Raw genomic sequence first — 22,456 nt, 5'->3', positions numbered from 1 at the left:
ATTTAATCATTTACATCCACTGTGGGATTATTAGATGATGTCAGTCACTAATGATAATATAAGTGAAAATTCTAACAGAAACAGAAAATTCTAAACAGAAGAGTTATGTCCACTTTTTGAGCAATGCATGTCAATTTTCACATTCTTATTGGAAAATAAATTTGTACTAATGTGAAAATATTTGGAAATAATTGAAAATACTTATTTGCTGTGAAAATTATTATTGGAAAGAAATTGAGAAATATGAATATGATTTGATCTGTAGTATATTGCCCACAAAAATCCATGGATATTATTGAACATTCGATTAAACTCTAATATTCTAAAATTATAGCTTCAAAAACTAAAAATTTTTTATTACTAAAGTGAATAGCTCTGATTGACAACCTGCAGTGAATAGAAAGAACAACCTTGATCAAATAACTCTTTCTCCTATTAAGATATTGTAGTATAGATTGCTTAGAGACATAGTTGCAACTTATTTCTTACTAAAGATTCTGATACTTAATAAAGAAAATCAGAGAATATCAGATGTAAAATGGGCTCTGCAGTTCATTTAGACCAGAGTTTCTCTAAAGTGAGTTCTTTATAAAGAAATTAAAAACAGAAATTTAATAAAGAGCTTAAAATTAGAATCATATTGATTTTATAACATTTTGAATTTATTTTATAAATTTGTTTTGAGTTTTTAATTATACAAAAATCATAAGCATTAGATTATACCCAGTTTTAAGTTTGTACATATTTAAGTATCTTTGTAATAAAAATTATTTTGGTTATGTTATAAATAATAAAAAGTCAATGCTGAGGGTTCTCCATGACTTTTGTCCTTTAATGCATATTACTCATGTCTGAGAAACACTAATCTAAATAATTTCTAATCAGATATAGGAATTCTTTAATTAATGTTCTTAGCAGTAAATACTCATATCTCTTAACAAATTCTTCCACTTATGAGGTTCGTTAACAATTAAAATTCATTTATTAAAAGTGTTACTTTTATGGCACATGCCTGTAATCCTAGCTACTCGGGAGGCTAAGGCAGGAGAATTGCTTGAATCCAGGAGGCGGGGGTTGCAGTGAGCCAAGATGGTGCCACTGCACTCCGGCATAGGCGATAGAGTGAGACTCCATCTCAAAAAAAAAAAAAAAAAAAGTGTTACTTTCAAAAGACACTCTTTTATCTGATACAATGTATTTGAGGCTGTTAGTTTTAAATTTAAATCAATCAAATTTAACTGAAATTAAAAATGCAGTATCTCAGTTGCACTAGCAACGTTTCAAGTGTTCAAATAGGCGCAGGTAGCTAGTGGCTGCCATAGTGAACAGCATAGATACAGAATATTTCTGTCATTACAAAAAGTCCTTTGAACAGTGCTGACCTATATGGTTAACTGAAAAACTAGATTAAGGTGGGGGAATCATAGTTGGTACATATTTTAACCATTTAATTTTATCAGAGTAATATCATGTATCTTTATTTGCCAATTGCTTAATGTTGTACCAAGGTCCTTTAAGTGTGGGTCTATGGATTGCAGTGTCAAATCTCATTTGTTATGTGTTACAACTTTAATGGATCATCTTTGTTCTATAGTTTTGTTTTTCTTTTTTCCTTTCTTTTTTTTTTTTTTTTTTTTTGAGACAGGGTCTTGCTCTGTCACCCAGGCTGGAGGACAGTGGTACGATCTCGGCTCACTGCAGCCTTCGCCAGGTTCAAGCAATTCTTCCACCTCAACCTCCCAAGTAGCTGGGATTACAGGTGTGCACCACCACACCTGGCTAACTTTTACATTTTTAGTAGAGAAGGGGTTTCACCATGTTGGCCAGGCTGGTCTCGAACTCCTGACTTCAGGTGATCCACCCGCCTCGGCCTCCCAAAGTGCTGGGATTACAGGCGTAGGTCACTGTGCCCAGCCTGTTCTATAGTTTCTGTTTCTTCAAAGGAGAGAAAGAACTTAAAGGCACTTACAAAGCAATCTGGGTGCAGAATATTTATATATTTTTCTTGTTTTCCAAACTTTTACAATAATTTCACATAGCTAATTCTACAGCAGTTGGTTTTTGTAATTAACTTTCATCCCATGTTTCCAAAGCCTAAATTTTCATAGATACACTTTTGTTTTTTATCACTTTTCATGTATTAAATTTACATATCATGGAATGTAAAGGGGATAATTACAAACATAAATTAGAAAATGAGCATCTCAACTCATAGGAGCAGAAATATGTGGGGTAATACTAAGGGTCCAGAGAGGCTGGGCATGTGGGCACAGTGACTGATGCCTGTAATCCCAGCACTTTGGGAAGCTGAGGCAGGCGGATCACTTGAGGCCAGGAGTTCAAGACCAGCCTGGCCAACATGGTGAAACCCTGTCTCATTAAAAATACAAAAAAAAAAAAAGTTAACTGGGCATGGTGGTGCACACCTGTAATCTCAGCTACTTGGGAGTCTGAGGCAGGAGAATCACTGAACCCGGGAGGCAAAGGTTGTCATGAGCCGAGATGGCACCACTGCTCTCCAGCCTGGGCAACAGAGTAAATGAGGCTCCATCTCAAAAAAAAAAAAAAAAAAAAAAAAAAAAAAAAAAAATTCCAGAGAATCGGTCAGGAGGTTTCACAAAGGGAATGGGGAGCACGGGGTAACCCAGCAAACTAACTGAGTGAAGGTTTCTGAAGGCGTTTATGGTAGTAGCTTCACTAAATGTACATAAAATTTAGGAAACATGGAACCAAAGAGACTTTCAATTGCTTAAAGCTAAATTTTTATTATGTAATCAAACACTAAAGGACTTTGGGCAAAATTTATTTACTCTTCTTGCTCCCGTATCACTTTTTAAATGATTACATGTACATACTCATTGTTCTAATGAGATCACAGTTGTATTTAGAAAACTAATGTGTTTAATAACTTTAGAATTATTATACTGTTTTCCATCAACAATTTCTTTTCCAGATACAACCAAAACAATTACCTGGAGGACAAAACCAAGTTTCTTATGTGTATTTGGAAGTTGTATCAAAGCATTTTTCAAAATCAAAAAAAATTCCAATAACCTATGACAATGGATTTCTCTTCATTCATACAGACAAACCTGTTTATACTCCAGACCAGTCAGGTAGAATATAAGATATTTCTTTCTCTGAGTGGGGTATTTGACACTATTGATACTATATTGTAGAGCTTTTTAATACCGGAAATTGAGTGGAGATCGGTTTCTTTCTAATGTGCTCAAAAGACTCTCAATTCCCGATGACATCTATACTTTCAAATATTTAATAGTATTTTAATTTTAAATTTATGGAGAAAGTGCTAAATAAATTGCAAAATCAACAATTACATTACCTTCCCCATCAGTTATTTCCAAGTAGAAAATGCTTTTTCAAAATTGTAAAATGTTACATTAGGTCTTATTTATTAAACAAATATAAGACTTAATTGCAAATATAATTTGGCAATGGGAAAATAATTTATTATAGAACCAAGTTCATTAAAAATTCCACTGAGTCTGGAACTAATCCCCAAACTGGAAAAATTAATCTAACCCTAGGGGATCAGATGTTTCAGCAGAGAATAAACTAGATCACAGAAATATATGGATATTAATTTTCAAAGGGGACCTACCTAAGAAAGTTTCTGTTAGAACATTGTTTAATATTCATGGTTCTTCTGTTAGAGGCAAAAGGGCAGAATAGCCAATCAAAATCATGTGAATAGGAATGACTGGACCTATTCCCAATGAACCAAAAGTAAAACACAGAAAAGTGTGAATGCTGCCCAATATATTCATGTGTTTGCAAAGCCTTCCATTCTCCCGTTTCTCTCTCTCACGATCACTGACTTTTAAGTGCATCAGAAATAGAATATGAGAGATGTATATGTGGGAGGGAGAGGCTACGGAATTTCATTAATGATATTCTTGGAGCAGGACAGAGAAAGGAAGTGGGCACCAGCTGACTTCGTTGAAAAAACTGTACGCAGTAGATATTTGCTACATGTTGATTGATGTTGATGATGAGAATAGTGGGGTGGAACTGGACTGCACCATTACCATTTCAGCAGGATCATTTGTTATGATCAGCTCAGAAAGGAGAGGCCTAGAGTGGGTGGAGATATTGCTATCTGCTTGGCCAGAATATAATTGCCAGAATAGTAGCATCTCTTTACTCCAAGAGACAACTTGGTAAACAAGGAAATAGTCTCTGCCCACAAAGGTTGGGTCCTTTTAAACATAATCATACCTGGAAACAAGCATATCATCTCCCTTGTCCTCCTCCTACAATGAAGGATACTTTATTGCTTGGATCCTGTTGATACATCCACAACTTTGGGTCATCAGTCTTTGTCCAATAAGCAGTGTAATATCCAGAGTCTGGGACCTTCCTCGGTTATCAAGGCTTTCCTTAAGAATGGTTTTACGTCTCATGCCTGTAATCTCAGCACTTTGGGAGACTGAGACGGGTGGATCACAAGGTCAGGAGTTCAAGAACAGCCTGGCCAAGATGGTGAAACCCTGCCTCTACTAAAACTACAAAAATTAGCCAGGCGCTGTGGCAGGCACCTGTAATCCCAGCTACTCTGGAGGCTGAGGCAGGAGAATCGCTTGAACCTGGGTGGCAGAGGTTGCAGTGAGCTGAGATCAAGCCACTGCACTCTAGCCTGGGCAAAAGAGTGAGACTTTGTCTCAGAAAGAAAAAAAAAGGCTTCATGTATTATTTCTCTATCAGGGCTTTACTGTAAGATGATGTAATATCTGGCCAGGTGCGGTGGCTCATGCCTGTAATCCCAGTACTGTGGGAGGCCAAGGCGGGTGAATCACTTGAGGTCAGGAGTTCGAGACCAGCCTGGCCAGCATGGTGAAACCCCATCTCTACTAAAACTACAAAAATTAGCTGGGTGTGGTGGTGCACGCCTGTAATTCCAGCTACTTGGGAGACTGAGGCACAAGAATCGCTCGAACGTGGGAAGCAGAGGTTGCAGTGAGATCGCACCACTGCACTCCAACCTGGGCAACAGAGCAAGCCTGTCTAAAAAAAAAAAAAAAGAAACAGAAAAAAAAAAGAAGAATATGTAATATCCTCATTCATTCTAATCCTAAAGGAAAATGAGAGAAGTTTCCTATAAATATTGGCCCATTTCTGAGAGGTAGTGAAGTAAATTGGTTAAAAGCAGACTCTGGAACCAGATTGTCTGGGTTCAAATCACGGCTTGAGCTGCTGTGAGCTGTATGACCCTGTGTGAATCACTCAGCCTCTCAGACCCCCGACTTTCCTCACTTGTAAAACAGAGATAATAATACAACTTACCTCATAGAGCTGTGAAAATTAACTGAATTCATATGTATAAAGCACTTAAGATAGAGCCAAGCACACAGTAAGAACCAGGAAAGTGTTTTCCATTATCTATGGAATAGTACAAAGCCATATTTACAGAAAAGAAAAAGAATTACTTAAAAGTATTTTTTTAGTTGTCTTGTTATTTATAGCTGTAATGTCCTGATCAACACATTTAATCTGATGATTCTTGAGGGATTTTTAGTGTAAGCATCTTTAGGATAAAGGCTTAAATCTTCAAGACTTTACTGGATAAATGACTTTAGAATATTGCCCAAAATCCTTCAATTTCATAAAGCCTGTGTCCTGCCTTCTTCCCCAGCTTCATCACCTACTACAGCCCCACCCTCTATAGACACAAGCTAAACTGACCTCCTTTCAGATGCTTTCTCACATTGTTTCCCCATCCATATTAAGGCCTGTGTAACATGCCGTTGCCTCTGCATGGTACATTCTTGCCCCTCCTTTGCCTTGTTAACTCCTCCTTCACCCTCACATATCATCACAGACCCTTCTAAAGGCAGCTTCCCCTGATTTTTCTGACCTCTTCAAATCTCCCTCTTCTACATGCTCATAAGGCCAAGCAAGTATCCTTTGTGGCACTTCACACCCTAGAATTTTACATATAATTGTGTTTGCCTCTTTCCTCCACTCCATTAAAAGATGTCCATGTCTGATTTGTTTCACTACTGTGTCTCAGTACCTAGCACGACTGGCACATTAGAAGGCATTCAAGGCCGGGCGTGGTGGCTCACGCCTGTAATCCCAGCAGTTTGGGAGGGTAAGGCAGGTGGATCACGAGGTCAGGAGATCGAGACCATCCTAGCTAACACGGTGAAACCCCATCTCTACTGAAAATACCAAAAATTAGCCGGGCGTGCACCTGTAGTCCCAGCTACTCAGGAGGCTGAGGCAGGAGAATGGTGTGAACTCAGGAGGCAGAGTTTGCAGTGAACCGAGATTGCGCCACTGCACTCCAGCCTGGGCGACAGAGCGAGACTCCCTCTCAAAAAAAAAAAAAAAAAAAAAAAAAGCATCCAAACTTTTTTTAACATTAATAAACCATATCTTCTATTTTTATTTTTATATATTTATTTATTTAGTCAGTGTCTTGCTCTGTCACCCATGCTGGAGAGCAGTAGTGCAATCTTATCTCATTGCAATCTCCGCCTCCTGAGTTCAAGCGATTCACCAGCCTCAGCAAACCAAGTAACTGGGTTTACAGGCGCTTGCCACCATGCCTGGCTAATTTTGTATATTTAGTAGAGCTGGAGTTTCACCATGTTGGCCAGGCTGGTCTTGAACTCCTGGCCTCAAGTGATCCACTCACCTCGGCCTCCCAAAGTGCTGGGATTCCAGGCGTGAGTCACTGTACCCGGCCAATAAGCCATATCTTTTATACAAAAAATTGTATAGCTCTTACCTCCAATGTATCATCACTGTGAAGACAAGATTAATTTTCTGATCTAAACACAAACTGGGTTAAAAACTAGCCAAATAGTAGTAACAGAAATAGTAATAAAATAATAAACATTTATTGATTACTTAGTATGTGTCAGGCTATGCAAAAGCTTTGCATTATTTAATTCTCACAAGGACACTATGAACACACACTAATATTCCTGTTTTACAAGTGAGATAACTAAGGTTTACAGGGATTAAGTATCCCGCTCAGGGTCATACTAGAAAGTGGCAGAGGCAGGAGTGAGACCAAAGTTTTTAATTCTAGGGCCTTTGCTCTTAACTTTTGTGACTTTCTGGGCAGCTTCCCGGTGATAGGCCTAGACTGGGTGTGTCCAAAAAGCAGGAGATAGGATTTGTGGTGGGAGACAGGTGTGAGGGGAAAGAGAGAGCAGAGAGGTGGGGCATTTACTGAGCACATTGTTTTTATCTTGTGAACTTAATAAAACCAGTGTTAATATGGTTTCTCATACAGAGCTTTGCATAATACTGATCTTTTAAAAGATACTGGGTTTATGGTGCCAGTTCCATTTTATTTTGTGGGTAAAGTTTGGCCATGAAATGATTTGAGCATCAGCAACACCCTAGAGAAATTACAGTATGTCTTTGGAAGGAATTAAATCACTATGTCTCAAACAGCTGTGAGTTAAAAGTGAAACAGATGCTTTTGTTTAAAAAGTAGGGATCTATTAACTGACAGAAAGAAATGGAAGAAAAGTAACAGTTATTGAGCCCCCGCCATTGCTCTTTTAACAATGAGAGAACAAGTGTAGGATCTGGCTCAATAAATACAACAAAACCGTACAATCCAAAGCTGCCTTTTGCAATAAGAGCTAATTGGAAGCCTTGTTGGTTTTCATAAGTGGAAGAGTGTGTGTCTGAATCAAGCTACCAATTTTCCATTAAGATCTTCAACTCTATTATGAGACAATATGTTACGCTGCCCTATAACCATATGGTGGACGTCACTATTTTGCTACTATGAAATTCTTGATAAATAATGGCCTAATTACAGATGTAATTAATTTCATACTGTGGATGTGTTCTCAACACATTGTAGGTAAATGTATTTTAAGAAAGTGAACTGTACTTTAAATCCACTAAGAGAAATTGTTCTTTAAAGGAATTCCAGAGGATTCTCTTAAATAAAAGAATCTTTAGTAATGTATATGTCTGCAAACTAATTTTTCTTTTTTTCACTAATTTTTCTTTTTTTCAAATATGGACTTTTGTGTATTGAGTTTTTTAAAGTAAGATTCTTCTCTTTTAAGGATGGTTGTTTTAAAAAAATCAAAATATCCTTGTGTTTAGCAGAGTTTTTGATGATATCAATTATTCTTACAGTAAAGGTTAGAGTTTATTCGTTGAATGATGACTTGAAGCCAGCCAAAAGAGAAACTGTCTTAACTTTCATAGTAAGTATTTTATTTACTTAAATAATACTTTAATTCATTTTTTCAGTACAAGAATCTCATTTCATAACCCTGTCCTTACACTACACTAAATCATTCAGTGTTCCATAAATGGTTATTGAACATCTGCAATGAGTATAGTATCATAGATCTATACCTCTAATACACGTATGTGAAAGGCTCATACAAATTAAATTTCAACAACTTGAAGGATTTTGAGCTAAACCATTTAAGTACAATCTTGCTGTTTTCTTTTTTAAAGAACACCCACTGGCCAGGCATGGTGGCTCATGCCTGTAATCCCAGCACTTTGGGAGGCCGAGGCGGGCAGATCACAAGGTCAGGAGACCAAGACTAACCTGGCCAACATAGTGAAACCTCGTCTCTACTAAAATACAAAAAATTAGCTGGGTTTGGTGGTGTGCGCCTGTAGTCCCAGCTACTCAGGAGGCTGAGGCGGGGGAATTCCTTGAACCCAGGAGGCAGAGCTTGCAGTAAACCGAGATTGTGCCACTGCAATCCAGGCTGATGACAGTGTGAAACTCCGTTTCAAAAAACAAAAAACAAAAAAAACCATAAAACCACCCACCAATCACTAAGAATTGACTGAATACCCATTTAACTATAAGATACACATAATGGATATATCTATTATGTGTTTATTATGTGCAAAAGAATTATATTTAAAGGTACTTACTCTTAAGGAACTTAGAGTTTAATAACTAATATACTAACACAAAAAGTCTTGCTAGACCATGAGTTAAAGATTGGCAGTAATTCACCATTTATCAGACATGACATATGTAACAGACGCTGTGCATTGAACTGCCACGATCTCATCTAATTTATGTCACATACCTCAAACACTTTTGTGAGGAAATAAAATAGTACAACTAGTTATAACTGCTCAGTTATAACTGAGGTATACTACTAATGGTCCTTCAATATAGGCTGCAGCACTTTTCTGCTACTCAAAAAAAAAACACAAAAACTTATCAGAATGCAGGTGCAAAAGAGTAGATACTGGAGAACAAAACCTTACTAAAATATAAACCAAATAAATTATACAGTAGGACAAATACCATGAGCTCAGAGGGAAGACCAGTGAGAGGTGAGAGTGGGGGTGATACACATCCTTCTCTGGAACGGAATAGATAAAGGGAATCCTGAGTTGGGTGTTAATGAAAGGAATTGACATAAATTATTTAAAAATAGTGAAGACCATCCATGTAAGAAACAGTGTGAGTTAAGCTATGGGGGCAAGAAGAAATTTAAAAAATGAAGCTAGCAAATAAACTGATTGACTGATAGAATGTCTGAAAGTGAACTAAGGAGAGCAATGTCAGCTCAAATGCCCTTTTTCTATCAGGGAATGCTAGGGGTGTGGACGTATGCTCTTTATCCAACATCTTCATAGTTGAACTTAAGTGATGCAGAATCATGACATAACCTGCAGAAAAATGAATGTCAGTCATCCCTTGTGAGAGCTGCCCCAGGAAGAAAAGATTGAGGAATCTGATCCCAGAGCCTTAAGGAATTAGTATAGAGGAAGTATCCTGAAAATAGTACCTGAGAAAGATGGTCTTAGAATTGTGCACAATGGATAGTGTGATGAAGAAGAGTCATAAAAATACTCAGCTACAAGTATAATTCTTGTTCAAAATAGGCTTCTGTAAGTTTTACAATTAATTAAGAAATAAAACCTCTAAAATCCAGCTGTGAATTTCAGTCATGGTAAATGGTGCTAAAATTTTTTGCTTTGGGTTTTTTGTTTTTGTTTTTTGTTTTGTTTTGTTTTGACAGGGTCTTGCCCTGTCACCGAGGCTGGAGTGCAGTGGTATGATCATAGCTTACTGTAGCCTCAAACTCCTGGGCTCAAGCCATCCTCCCACCTCAGCTTCCTGAGTAGCTAGGACTACAGGCACCCATCACCACACCCTGCTAACTCTTTAAACGTTTTTTTGTAGGCTGATCACAGTGACTCATGCCTGTAATCCCAGCACTTTGGGAGGCTAAACTGGGAGGATTGCTTGAGCTCAGGAGATCGAGACCAGCCTGGGCAACATAGAGAGACCTCATCTCTACCAAAAATTAAAAGAAAAAAAAAAACAGCTGGGCATGGTGGCATGTGCCTGTGGTCCCAGCTATTTGGGAAGCTGAGGTGGGAAGATTGCTTGAGCCTGTGAATTCAAAGCTGCAGTGAGCTATGATCACACCACTGCACTCCAGCCTCGACAACAGAGCAAGATCCCGGTCTCAAAAGTTTGTTGTACAGATAGGGGTCTCACTTATGTTGCCTGCTATGTTTATGTGTTGAGTTGAGGCTGAATTGGACCCCCATGTGTAGTCCAAAGAAAGTCAAAACCTCATTTCAATTATTTGCTAACCTGAACACAAAACGAAGCTTATGGGGAAGCTTTGTGAGAACTATCAAGTTTGTTTAACCATTTGAGAGTTTTACCAAGCTGAAAAATGCCCATACTATACATTTATAAAACATCTAGCTAAAAAATATAGTTTATAGAATATTTGCTTTTGAAAGCTTCAAATGAACATATATAAAAATTAGATTCTGGTATTTAAAAAGCCTGCCAAATTCACATTTAGTTTATCAAAAACATCAGTGTTTGTCTGTCTGTTGTTGTTTTTACGTGTTGTTACACTTCGTCTTTTAGATGTAAGACAGAGAGTTGAATCCCTTCAAGATAATGCGGAGAGATGGGGAAGGTTGGAAAAAGAAGGGAAGTGGCTGAAATGAACCATATTTCCCTTCTACAACATTTAATTGTTCTTCATCCTTCATATTTAATTTGAAGACTTGGGTATTTGTCTTCAAATATTTGATCTACAAATATTTTTGTACATCAAAGATCATATAATCAGCTGAATTTTTTTAAATGTAGTTTCTGTCCTTTGAGGGTGTTTGTTTTTATTCACAGGATCCTGAAGGATCAGAAGTTGACATGGTAGAAGAAATTGATCATATTGGAATTATCTCTTTTCCTGACTTCAAGATTCCGTCTAATCCTAGGTATGTTAAAATACTTGTTGGTAAAATTTTCTCTAAAACCACTTATGGAACGTTTGGTGAAGAAGCAGATAACCAGTTAAAGGAGGCCACCTAGTGTTAGTTAACAAAAGGTGTCACATAGGTGGACATGCAAAATCTTTTGAAGTCTAGCGAGAATTTAAGCTCTGTTTCTGGCAAAAAAATTTCCAGCACTTCTCACTCATTCTTTTTACATATAGAAATAAAAATTGGGAAGAGGAAAAAATAGTACCCAGGTTTTTTTTCTCATAAAAACCATCAACTCCTGCCCGTCAAAGTACCTAATAGATTGTCAGTTTAAAAGGCTGGTGTGGTCTTGTTCCTTGCTCTGGTTGCTATAAAATATGGTGGTCTGTAGTTTTTGCCTGGATAAACTACCAGGAGGCAAAGTCCAAGAGGGAAGGAGTTCTCAGACTATATCTATTATTTGCCCTCACATGAAAGGATTTAAGAAAAAGTTTAAACAGGATTCAATGTAATACACATTCAATGAACACATTCTTGGTATGGGCAAATCACAATAGGAGGGAGAGATACAAAATAAAGAATCCACAGTCCCTGCTTTCAAGAAACTTATAGTAGGCCAGATGCGGTGACTCAAACCTGTAATCCCAGCACTTTGGGAGGCCTGAGGTCAGGAGTTTGAGACCAGCCTGGCCAACATGGTGAAACCCTGTCTCTACCAAAAATATAAAAAATTAGCCGGGCGTGGTGACAGGTGCCTGTAATCCCAGCTACTTGGGAGGCTGAGGCAGGAGAATCGCTTGAACCCCAGAGGTGGAGGTTGCAGTGAGCCGAGATCATACCACTGCACTCCATCTTGGGCAACAAGAGCAAAACTCCATCTAAGAAAGAAAACAAGAAAAGAAAAAAGAAAAGAAAAGAAGGGAAAGGAAAGGAAGAAATTTATAATAGAGCAGAATGAATAAGACAAGTGCACCTATACATGGCTGCACTATAATTTTAGAGCAAAATCTTTTTATGGTCATTTTCCCTCTGCCCTCTAGAGAGGAGTTCACAGTTAATTCACTGTACTGAAATTTTTCTAAAAATTTAAATTGAATTTGAGGGGTTTAAATAACTTGGATAATTTAAAAATTGTGTACATTTTTTGAAAATACTACATGTTCTGTAGTGCAGAATTAAACCTATTATTATTACTGCTATCATTTCTCCAACTTCATCTTGTGCCACTTGACCGACGGAAAATTATGTGCCAGCCATGAAGGTCTGGCATGTCCAGTGCTTTCCTACCTCCGTGCCTTTGCACATGTCATCTCCTCTACTTGGAATGGGCTTCACCTGGCTCTTCATAAGCCTGACTTCCTTTCACTGTTATGACCCAGAGTAGAAGCTGCTTTTATAAAAAGGCTATTCCTGGATGCATGATCTAATGTAATCTCTTGCTTTGTTTTACTCCCTATCTCAGCATCTTGTTTATTTTCTTCATGACACTTATCTCAATGTCATCATCATTTCTTTACTTGTTTGCTGGCATTTTTATTCCCCACTAGCTTATAAACTCTTTAAGGCGGGCCTTGTCTGTATTGCACACCAGCAGTTCAACATAATAGGCCCTTGATAAATATTCATAAAATTGAAGATGATGATGGTAATAATCATTATTATAATACTATTAACATTTGTGGACTGCATAGCCAATTTGCAAGGTAGGCTCTCTCTCTCTCTCTCTCTCTCTCTATATATATATATATATATACACACACACACATACACACATACACACACACATAAACATATATACACACACACACTTTTTTTTTGAAACAGAGTCTCACTCTGTCACCCAGGCTGGAGTGCAGTGGTGTGATCTTGGCTCACCATAGCCTTGATCTCCCGGACTCAAGCAATTCTTCCACCTCAGCCTCCTAAGTAGCTGGGACTACAAGCATGCACCACCACACCAGACTAATTTTTGTATTTTTTTGTAGAGATGGGGTTTCATCATGTTGCCTGGGCTGGTCTTGAACTCCTGGGCTCAAGCAATCTTCCTGCCTTGGCCTCCCAAAGTGTTGGCATTACAGGCATGAGCAACTGTGCCTGGCCTCGTATATATTTTTTAATAAAGGTTATTAACTAAAGCCAGGTCATTTTCATCGTTAAAAAACCATGCTTTGTTTCCAACCATAAATTCATTTTTGTGAGGCGTAAATTTTATCATCTGTATAAGCTTGTCTTGTATTATATGTTTCTAGAGACATTATTATGGATTTTGTACTATATTTTGGATTTTAGTATTATGTTAGCATAATTAGGCTCCAAGATTAAATAAATTCTCAGAAATAATAAGCTCTTCAAATCAAAACTAATGACTGTATTGAGATAAAATGCCAGGAAAAATAACCCAATACATGAAAAACTAGTTACTAAACAATATCTATTATCTATTATCCTAAAAATGCTCAATTATTTATTGCTTAAAAATCAGTCACAAATAAAATATATTACTTAGGTTTTATATATCTTTGTGTATTCTTCTCTCTTTAAAACAGAAATTTATTAGATCTCCTCTGAGTGAATTAAAAACATTTGATGACATCTATAATTTTAAATATTTTGCTTCCACAGATATGGTATGTGGACGATCCAGGCTAAATATAAAGAGGACTTTTCAACAACTGGAACTGCATTTTTTGAAGTTAACGAATATGGTAATTTCTGACAATTAAAAGTTTTTCTTTCTTTGTTTTTTGTTTTTGTTTTTGTTTTTGTTTTTGCTTTGAGACGGAGTCTTACTCTGTCGCCCAGGCTGGAGTCCAATGGCACGATCTCGGCTCACTGCAACCTCCGCCTCCTGGGTTCAAGCAATTCTCTGCCTCAGCGTCCCGAGTAGCTGAGATTACAGGCACCAACCACCATATACAGCTAATTTTTGTATTTTTAGTAGAGACAGGATTTCACCATCTTGACCGGGCTGGTCTTGAACTCCTGACCTCGTGATCCACCCACCTTGGCCTCCCAAAGTGCTGGGATTACAGGCATGAGCCACCGCACCCAGCCAATTAAAAGTTTTTCTATAAAAAGTTAGTGTTTTGTAATAATTCTTTTTAATAATGTAGTTAATGCAAAATTAATCCCAGGTGAAGATGAGGCAGCCTGCTTGTATGGCTAGAAGTACTGGCCAGGGGTTGGAGGGAGGAGTGGTAGTTGAATGCCTAGGTTCTAGTTCCAGCATGTCTTTAACCCTGATCAAGCAGAACCACCTCTGTGGACTTGTGTTCCCCATCAGAGAGCTGGAAGAGATCTAGTCCCCTGAAGAGCTTGACTAGTAAATATCCTTTCTAGAATTGTGATTATTACTAGGAGAATCTTAAATAGTCATAGATGAGGTGACTGGAACCCAGTAAAACCAATAAATGATTTACTTGAGTCTTGAAACCAATTAGTGACAAAACAAAAACAATTAGGTTTCCTTACCCCTAGTCCAACCCTATTTTCTGGCTCCTAAATTCCTAATATATTAGTTTGAATATTTAAGATATTCTTATTTTGAAATAAATTATGTTAATAGACTAACAAGTAATGTAAATAGTTTAATCTTTCATTTCTTATAGTAGTTTGCTAGCATTTCTGTGTGCTCTGCTATCAAATTTAACTTTCTTCTGCTTGAAGCCATTTTTTATTCCCCCAAGAGATTCATAATGACATGGAGAAGAATAAATACTGACACAAATTTTAACAATTAACAAGAAAAACAGTGACAAAACAAATGCATTATGATGAAACTCAACCTTCAAGATTACAGCTCTCTGTAACATATAATCCTAACCCATCTCCTTTCTTCTAAGTGTTTTTGCTATTTTCTCTGTATATCGAGAATCCACCCACCTCTTACTATCTGTAGCCTCTCTTATCGGTTCATCAGCACCCTCCCTCCTGGACTACAGCAAAAGCCTCCTAACTGATGTCTCTGCTTCCAAGCTATCTTGCTTGGTATTAGCCAAAATAATCTTGAAATGTAAATCTCATTATGTTTTGTCACTGTTGAAAAGTTTTTTTGTTTTCAAGGAACCTATACTCTAATGGAAGAAATAACCTATTGCCTATAATAAATGCTGTAATCAAAATATAGACAAGGTGCTTCTGGATTGACCTCTGATTGGTGGAGTGGGAAGGCTCTGCAGAGATTGTTGTTGATGATGATGATGACGATGATGATTATGATGATAAGGTGGATGTTGTGTTGATGTTACAGCTTGTCCAACTATACCAGAAAGTCTAGCTGTTTGCTAGGCTTTAAAGTCTGCTCTAATCAAAATGGTAATATTACCTGTTTGTTTTTATTTTCAGTCTTGCCACATTTTTCTGTCTCAGTAGAACCAGAAAGTAATTTCATTGGTTATAAGAACTTTAAGAATTTTGAAATTACTATAAAAGCAAGGTAAGAACATTTGGGGTTTTTGTTTTTGTTTTTGTTTTTATTTTTCAAATTAACTCAACTCTGGTTGATGATAGTTTCCCAAAGTGAGATCTGTGATTTATTATCAAAGTCTGCCATGATTTGGGGACTAATTGATAAAGGAGACATCATGCTGATAGTTTATTTGCTTATTCTGATTTTAGCTGATTCCGAGTTTAGCTTTGTTGGCTATTCACCAGCAAAAACAAAGAAAATAAAAGTGCTAAAGATCTAAGCTTGGTGACTAGGGTGACTTAGGATATTGGGACTGAGATATGAAGGATTCACTTCCTGTCATTTTTTAAATGACTTAATCAACCAGCTAATGCTGCATAACTACTTCAAAACCCAGTGCCTTAAAACTACCACCATTTATGAGTCAGCTGGGAAGTTCTGCTGATCTGGGCCACGCTGGTGTCAGCTGGGCTTGCCCATGTACCTGCAGCCAGTTGGTAGGTCAGCTGGGGGCTGGCTGGTCTAGGAAGGTCCTGTCCATATGTCTGGCAGTTGGATGGGGCTAAAAGTGTGTGTGCCTCTCATCATCCAGCAGGCTAGCCTGTAGCAGCATCAATGCTCAAAGAGAGGGAATGAAGCATAAAAGTTCTTCTGAGCCTAGGCTTGGTGCTGGCACACCATCACTTCCACACATTCTTTTGTCCAAAGCAAGTTACAAGGTCAGCCCAGAGGAAATAGACTCCTCCCACGCGTTGTGGACACAAGGAACTGTACAAAGGTTGTGGATACATGGGGAGGTAGAGAATTGGGGGTTAGTTTTGCAAGCAACCTATCACAAAAACTTAGGTCATTTTAAAATTACAATATAATGTAGTTATACCAATCTATATAACTATATGTGTGAGGTACTCTTCTAAGCACTCAGTATATATTAGCACATTTAATCTTTACAACAACTCTATGCATTGATATTGTTACTATTCCCATGTTACAAGTGAAAAAACTGAGGTACATCAATGTTCAATAATTTGCTCAAAATCACACAGCTAGTAAGTTGCACAGCCTTTCTGGTTCCAGAGTCCATGCCTCAAACATTACCCTATGCTAACTCTCTTATTAGCATTTATTTGGAAAACAGAGTGTTTATTACTTGGTCTAAACCAGCATAAAAGTCTCACTTGAGAGAAAATTATAGAAACTGACCTCCTATAATGGGGAGTATTTATTCAAACCATAAATAAGGAAAGTTAGCTCTTGCTTTAGTATTATTTGCTGGGTAGAAAGTTTACTTTATTCTTACTTTAATTCTAAACTAAAAAGGACAACATGTAGCTTGAATTTTTTATGAAGAATCGGTCTCATATAACAGTGAGATTGGACATGTACCTTTTAGAGACATAAAGTAAAATAGAGAGTAGCTGGTATCAAAATTATCAAGAAGTAATTTGGCCTATAGGAGAGGGCCCTGATTCTAAGTCTTGTGATCTCCCCTAGATCAATTTTTTTCATCTAGCACATAACGTTATTAATGTGGCTTTATGAGAATGAAATGTAATAGTGCATGAAGACACTTTATTTATTTATTTTTTTATTTATTTATTATACTTTAAGTTCTAGGGTACATGTACATAATGTGCAGGTTTGTTACATAGGTATACATGAGCCATGTTGGTTTGCTGCACCCATTAACTCATCATTATTAGGTGTTTCTCCTAATGGTGTCCCTCCCCCTGCCCCCCATCCCACGACAGGCCCCGGGGTGTGATGTTCCCCACCCTGTGTCCAAGTGTTTTCATTGTTCAAGTCCCGCTTGTGAGTGAGAACATGCGGTGTTTGGTTTTCTGTCCTTGTGATAGTTTGCTCAGAGTGATGGTTTCCAGCTGCACCCATGTCCCTGCAAAGGACATGAACTCATCCTTTTTTATGGCTGCATAGTATTCCATGGTGCATATGTGCCACATTTTCTTAATGCAGTCTATCATTGATGGACATTTGAGTTGGTTCCAAGTCTTTGCTATTGTGAATAGTGCCGCAGTAAACATACGTGTGCATGTGTCTTTATAGTAGCATGATTTATAATCCTTTGGGTATATACCCAGTAATGGGATGGCTGGGTCAAATGGTATTTCTAGTTCTAGATCCTTGAGGAATCGCCACACTGTCTTCCACAATGGTTGAACTAGTTTACAGTCCCACCAACAGTGTAAAAGCATTCTTATTTCTCCACATCCTCTCCAGCATCTGTTGTTTCCTGACTTTTTAATGATTGCCATTCTAACTGGTGTGAGATGGTATCTCATTGTGGTTTTTTCTCATTTGCATTTGTGGTATCTCATTTGCATTTCTCTGATGATCAGTGATGATGAGCATTTTTTCAGGTGTCTTTTGGCTGCATAAATGTCTTCTTTTGAGAAGTATCTGTTCATACCCTTTGCCCACTTTTTGATGGGGTTGTTTGTTTTTTTCTTGTAAATTTGTTTGAGTTCTTTGTAGGTTCTGGATATTAGCCCTTTGTCAGATGGGTAGATTGCAAAAATTTTCTCCCGTTCTGTAGGTTTCCTGTTCACTCCGATGGTAGTTTCTTTTACTGTGTAGAAGCCCTTTAGTTTAATTAGATCCCATTTGTCTATTTTGACTTTTGTTGCCATTGCTTTTGGTGTTTTAGTCATGAAGTCCTTGCCCATGCCTGTGTCCTTAATGGTATTGCCTAGGTTTTCTTCTAGGGTTTTTTTGGTTTTAGGTCTAACATTTAAGTCTTTAATCCATCTTGAATTAATTTTTGTATAAGATGTAAGGAAGAGATCCAGTTTCAGCTTTCTACATATGGCTAGCCAGTTTTCCCAGCACCATTTATTAAATAGGGAATCCTTTTCCCATTTCTTGTTTTTGTCAGGTTTGTCAAAGATCAGATGGTTGTAGATGTGTGGTGTTATTTCTGAGGCCTCTGTTCTGTTCCATTGGTCTATATTTCTGTTTTGGTACCAGTACCATGCTGTTTTGGTTACTGTAGACCTGTAGTATAGTTTGAAGTCAGGTAGCGTGATGCCTTCAGCTTTGTTCTTTTGGTTAGGATTAAAGACACTTTAAAGTACCTCAAGTGTTTTATGTAATTTCAAATTGTTACATTTTATCTGAATCCTGTTATTGTAACCATGTTAGTAAAACAGTTTTATGCTATTGTCTGACAGATATTTTTATAATAAAGTAGTCACTGAGGCTGATGTTTATATCACATTTGGAATAAGAGAAGACTTAAAAGATGATCAAAAAGAAATGATGCAAACAGCAATGCAAAACACAATGGTAAGATGTTAAGACACAGTCACTCACACCTACAGATGCATCCAGAGGTGAGAGATGGGAAGTTACTTCAAAACTATCTAGTCCAGTCCTCCATTTTAGATAGGTTGAAACTTAAAATCCTCCATTGGCTTCCCTTTGCCTTTAAGGTAAAGTTCATTTTTCTTGGCATCAGCCTCCCTTGCCAGCTGATCTCATGCCCTTTCCTCTCTCCCTCCCCTTTGTATTAATCACTCCAATTTCTCTAACTGACCAAAGTCTCTCTTTCCTCCAGGTCTTTACAATGTCATTTATTCTACTTGAAAATGCTCTTTCCCATTGTCCCCTCCTGCCCCTTCTTTTCCTGGCTAATTCCTTCTCATTCTTTAAGTTTCAACATTGACAGCCTTTCTCTGGGAAGCCTCCCCTGACTCTTCTACACTAGGTTAGCTGCCCCTGTTGTATAGCCTCTTTTCTTAACGCATTCTTCACGTTTCATTGCAGTGGTTCTCAACCAGGGATGATTTTTTATCCCCAAGGGGGCATTTGGCAATGTCCAGAGACATTTGTGGCTGCTACTGGTATTTACTAGGGAGAGGCCAGGGATGCTGCTAAATTCCTACCATGCACAGAGTAGGCCCCTACAACAAAGAATTATCCTGTTCAAAATGTCAATAATGCTGAGGGGTTGAGAAACCCTTCTTTATTGGAATGACTTGTTTACTTATCTATCATTTTCAATATTGAACTATTTGTGAGTCTGAATCATTTCCCTTATATGCCCAGAGACAGCATAGTATCTTGCAAGGAAATATTCATGAAGTTATTTGTCCAAAGATTAGGGCTAGTGATTGCTGGAACTGAGATTAGGGCACAGGTTCCCTTTCCTTTATTCAGCGTTCTTTACATTATACCACAGATGATATGAGTTCATGTCATTTTTGCATATTCGTATGGTTTGCATCATCAATCATTTATCCTCTACAATCTTATTAATTTAAGATGTAAATTAAATGCATTTTTAAAATGCAAAATTTCTATGCTAGACATTGGGATTTAAAGCTAAATAAAACAAAAATGTCTGCCCTCAAGTCACTCAATTTTGTAAGAAAAAGTAAGGCAAACTTTATTTTACTGTTGTGTTAATAATTAAATAATAGAATATGACTTAACCCCACATCCCCTTACTCATTGTGTGTTTTAAAATTAGTATTTAAATTTGTAAGCAGTGAAGTACAAATTAAATATTATAAAACCCAACAAACTCTTAGTTAAGGGCAGAAGTACGCTGAGAGGCCTAGAAAGATGAATGATGATGCAGGAACTGGAAGAAGGAGTGTTTGTCAGCTATTACCAAAAAGACCTGTTGGACCATGTGATGTTCAAGACTCTTCTACTTCTATAATTCTATACAAATAATTAGAAAATAACATCCTGGGCTTAATTATGGACTCAGTTATCTACTTTACTATTTGTGCTAAACCATTCTTCTGACATCTGCCTTCAATTTAGAGGCTAGTAAAAGCAGATTTTATTAATTTTTCCTTATAAGTTCTTCTCTGAAATAACTCCTCCATTTTCTCCTTTTAAAAAGTTGATAAATGGAATTGCTCAAGTCACATTTGATTCTGAAACAGCAGTCAAAGAACTGTCATACTACAGTTTAGAAGATTTAAACAACAAGTACCTTTATATTGCTGTAACAGTCATAGAGTCTACAGGTAAGTGTGTGTGTGTGTGTGTGTGTGTACTTTCTTTTGAAAAATATTTAGACAGAATATTAAAGGTATAAATAATTTCTAATTTCTATTATTATTTCACATTGTATTTTCTTTCATAGTTAAATGTAATTATAAGAAGTAGATTTTTATATAGTTATAAAAAGGCAGTAGAGCTCTGCTTCTTTGTAGTCATTGGGCAAGCCTTTGGGTCCCGATTACCTCCACTTTTACTGCAAAAATGGGAAAACACTACCCAATTCATATCCAAAGTAGTTCTGCAGGTTCTCTGCCTTGACCATTTGGCACCCCAGTGTTCTCACCTGGTGAAAATCAAAACCAAAATAAGATTACGTATGTAAAACTATTTGATAAAGTACTATACAGATAAAGGTATTACTATTATCATTATTATAGTCTACACAATGATGGAGTCAAAGTGAATGTTTCCTAAAGCCTAAAGTTTTCAACATTATTTTAATGTTTCTTCTTTTTTTTCCTCAATTTATTTTAAATAAGTTCAGTTTAAGCAGTGTCTACAAGATATTTAAAGTATTGCCAAACACATAGGCTTGCAAACATTAATGATGTATGATGCCAGCACTGAAGTGGCTTACAAATTAGCATCAGGTATAAGACAGGTGAAGAAAGAACTATTGCAAGGAAGAATTCCATATGAGCTCTAAGCAAAATATTAATGCAATAGGATTCAGAGGAAGGCAAGCTTCTAGATGATTGTTGAGCAACCAAGAACAGTGTTATGAAGATGATGAGCCTTGAAAAATAATTAGGGTTTTGAGGCAGAGTTGGTAGACAGGGTGAAACAGAAACCCTCCATAGAGAGGGCAAATGAAGAAGGGTAGATGGTGAAGCTTAATCTTTGAGGACGGCAGATTATCCAGTTTGACTAAAATATAGAATATGTATAGAGAGTATTAGAGATGTAATATTGGAAAGGAGTTTGGGAATATTAAAGCTTCAAACGTTATTCTTAATAATTTAACTTGATCTTTACCTGGAGGGTAACATTATTGGGTTCTTGCCAGTAGAACTGCAAGTGTCCTTTTCTTTCTTTTCCTTTCCCTTCCTTTCCTTTCCTTTCCTTTCCTTTCCTTTCCTTTCCTTTCCTTTCCTTTTATCTTTTCTTTTCTTTTATCTTTTCTTTTCTTTCCTTTTCTTTGAGATGGAGTCTTGCTCTGTCGCCAAGGCTGGAGTACAGTGGTGCAATCTTGGCTCAATGCAACCTCCGCCTCCTGGGTTCAAGCAATTCTCCTGCCTCAGCCTCCCAAGTAGCTGATATTACAGGCAACGCCACCATGCCTAGCTTTTTTTTTTTTTTCCCCCGTAGTTTTAGTAGGGATGGGGTTTCACCATGTTGGCCCGGCTGGTCTTGAACTCTCCTTCAGGTTTCTTTCTACACCAAGCTCCCTTTTTCTGATTTTCTCTATGTATCTATGCTCTGAACACCACCCCCCTACCCCCGACACCCACCTCTGTAAGGCTCAGTCTCTGGCCTGACCCTTCCCTCTCTCCTCAATCCCTTGACTACAGTCAACTGAAACTCAGGCCACTGATGAAAAGTGGTGTCCCCCTTCCTAGCATCCTTCCTCAGTCCAGTCCTATAGCTCTACTTCTCCAAGAGCTTCTCTATATATGAGCTTGTGCATAAGGCCCTGGAAACTCCTGAGATCTAAACTCTTCTCTGCAGTGCCCCTCTGAAACAAGACCTATATCCTACTTACTACTGATAAATGAATGAATGCAAGAACGGAGTGAGTGAATGAATACATCTGTGGAAACATATAGAGACAAAATGGATATCCATACAGAT

The 22,456-nt window shown here is 37.5% G+C and overlaps 1 protein-coding gene across 9 annotated transcripts in view; it reads left to right on the top strand.

The window, feature by feature from the left end:
* Positions 1-22,456, top strand: part of C5 (complement C5) — a 137,753-nt gene that overhangs the window by 42,618 nt on the left and 72,679 nt on the right. For 7 of the 9 annotated variants that reach the window (XM_073021886.1, XM_037984493.2, XM_073021887.1 and 4 more), the window contains 7 exons: positions 2,954-3,116; positions 8,137-8,207; positions 11,144-11,235; positions 13,843-13,925; positions 15,565-15,655; positions 18,817-18,931; positions 20,502-20,628. In XM_073021886.1, the coding sequence (XP_072877987.1) occupies positions 11,168-11,235; positions 13,843-13,925; positions 15,565-15,655; positions 18,817-18,931; positions 20,502-20,628 (484 nt within the window). In that variant the 5' untranslated portion in view covers positions 2,954-3,116; positions 8,137-8,207; positions 11,144-11,167. Of the gene's footprint in view, positions 1-2,953; positions 3,117-8,136; positions 8,208-11,143; positions 11,236-13,842; positions 13,926-15,346; positions 15,446-15,564; positions 15,656-18,816; positions 18,979-20,501; positions 20,629-22,456 lie in introns of those variants that run through there. The other 2 variants (XM_073021890.1, XM_073021889.1) reach the window with 2 other exon arrangements.

This window comes from Chlorocebus sabaeus, chromosome 12 (assembly GCF_047675955.1).
Source record: "Chlorocebus sabaeus isolate Y175 chromosome 12, mChlSab1.0.hap1, whole genome shotgun sequence".
Classification (NCBI taxonomy): Eukaryota; Metazoa; Chordata; class Mammalia; order Primates; family Cercopithecidae; genus Chlorocebus; species Chlorocebus sabaeus.
This window is presented reverse-complemented; position numbering and strand designations above follow the sequence as displayed.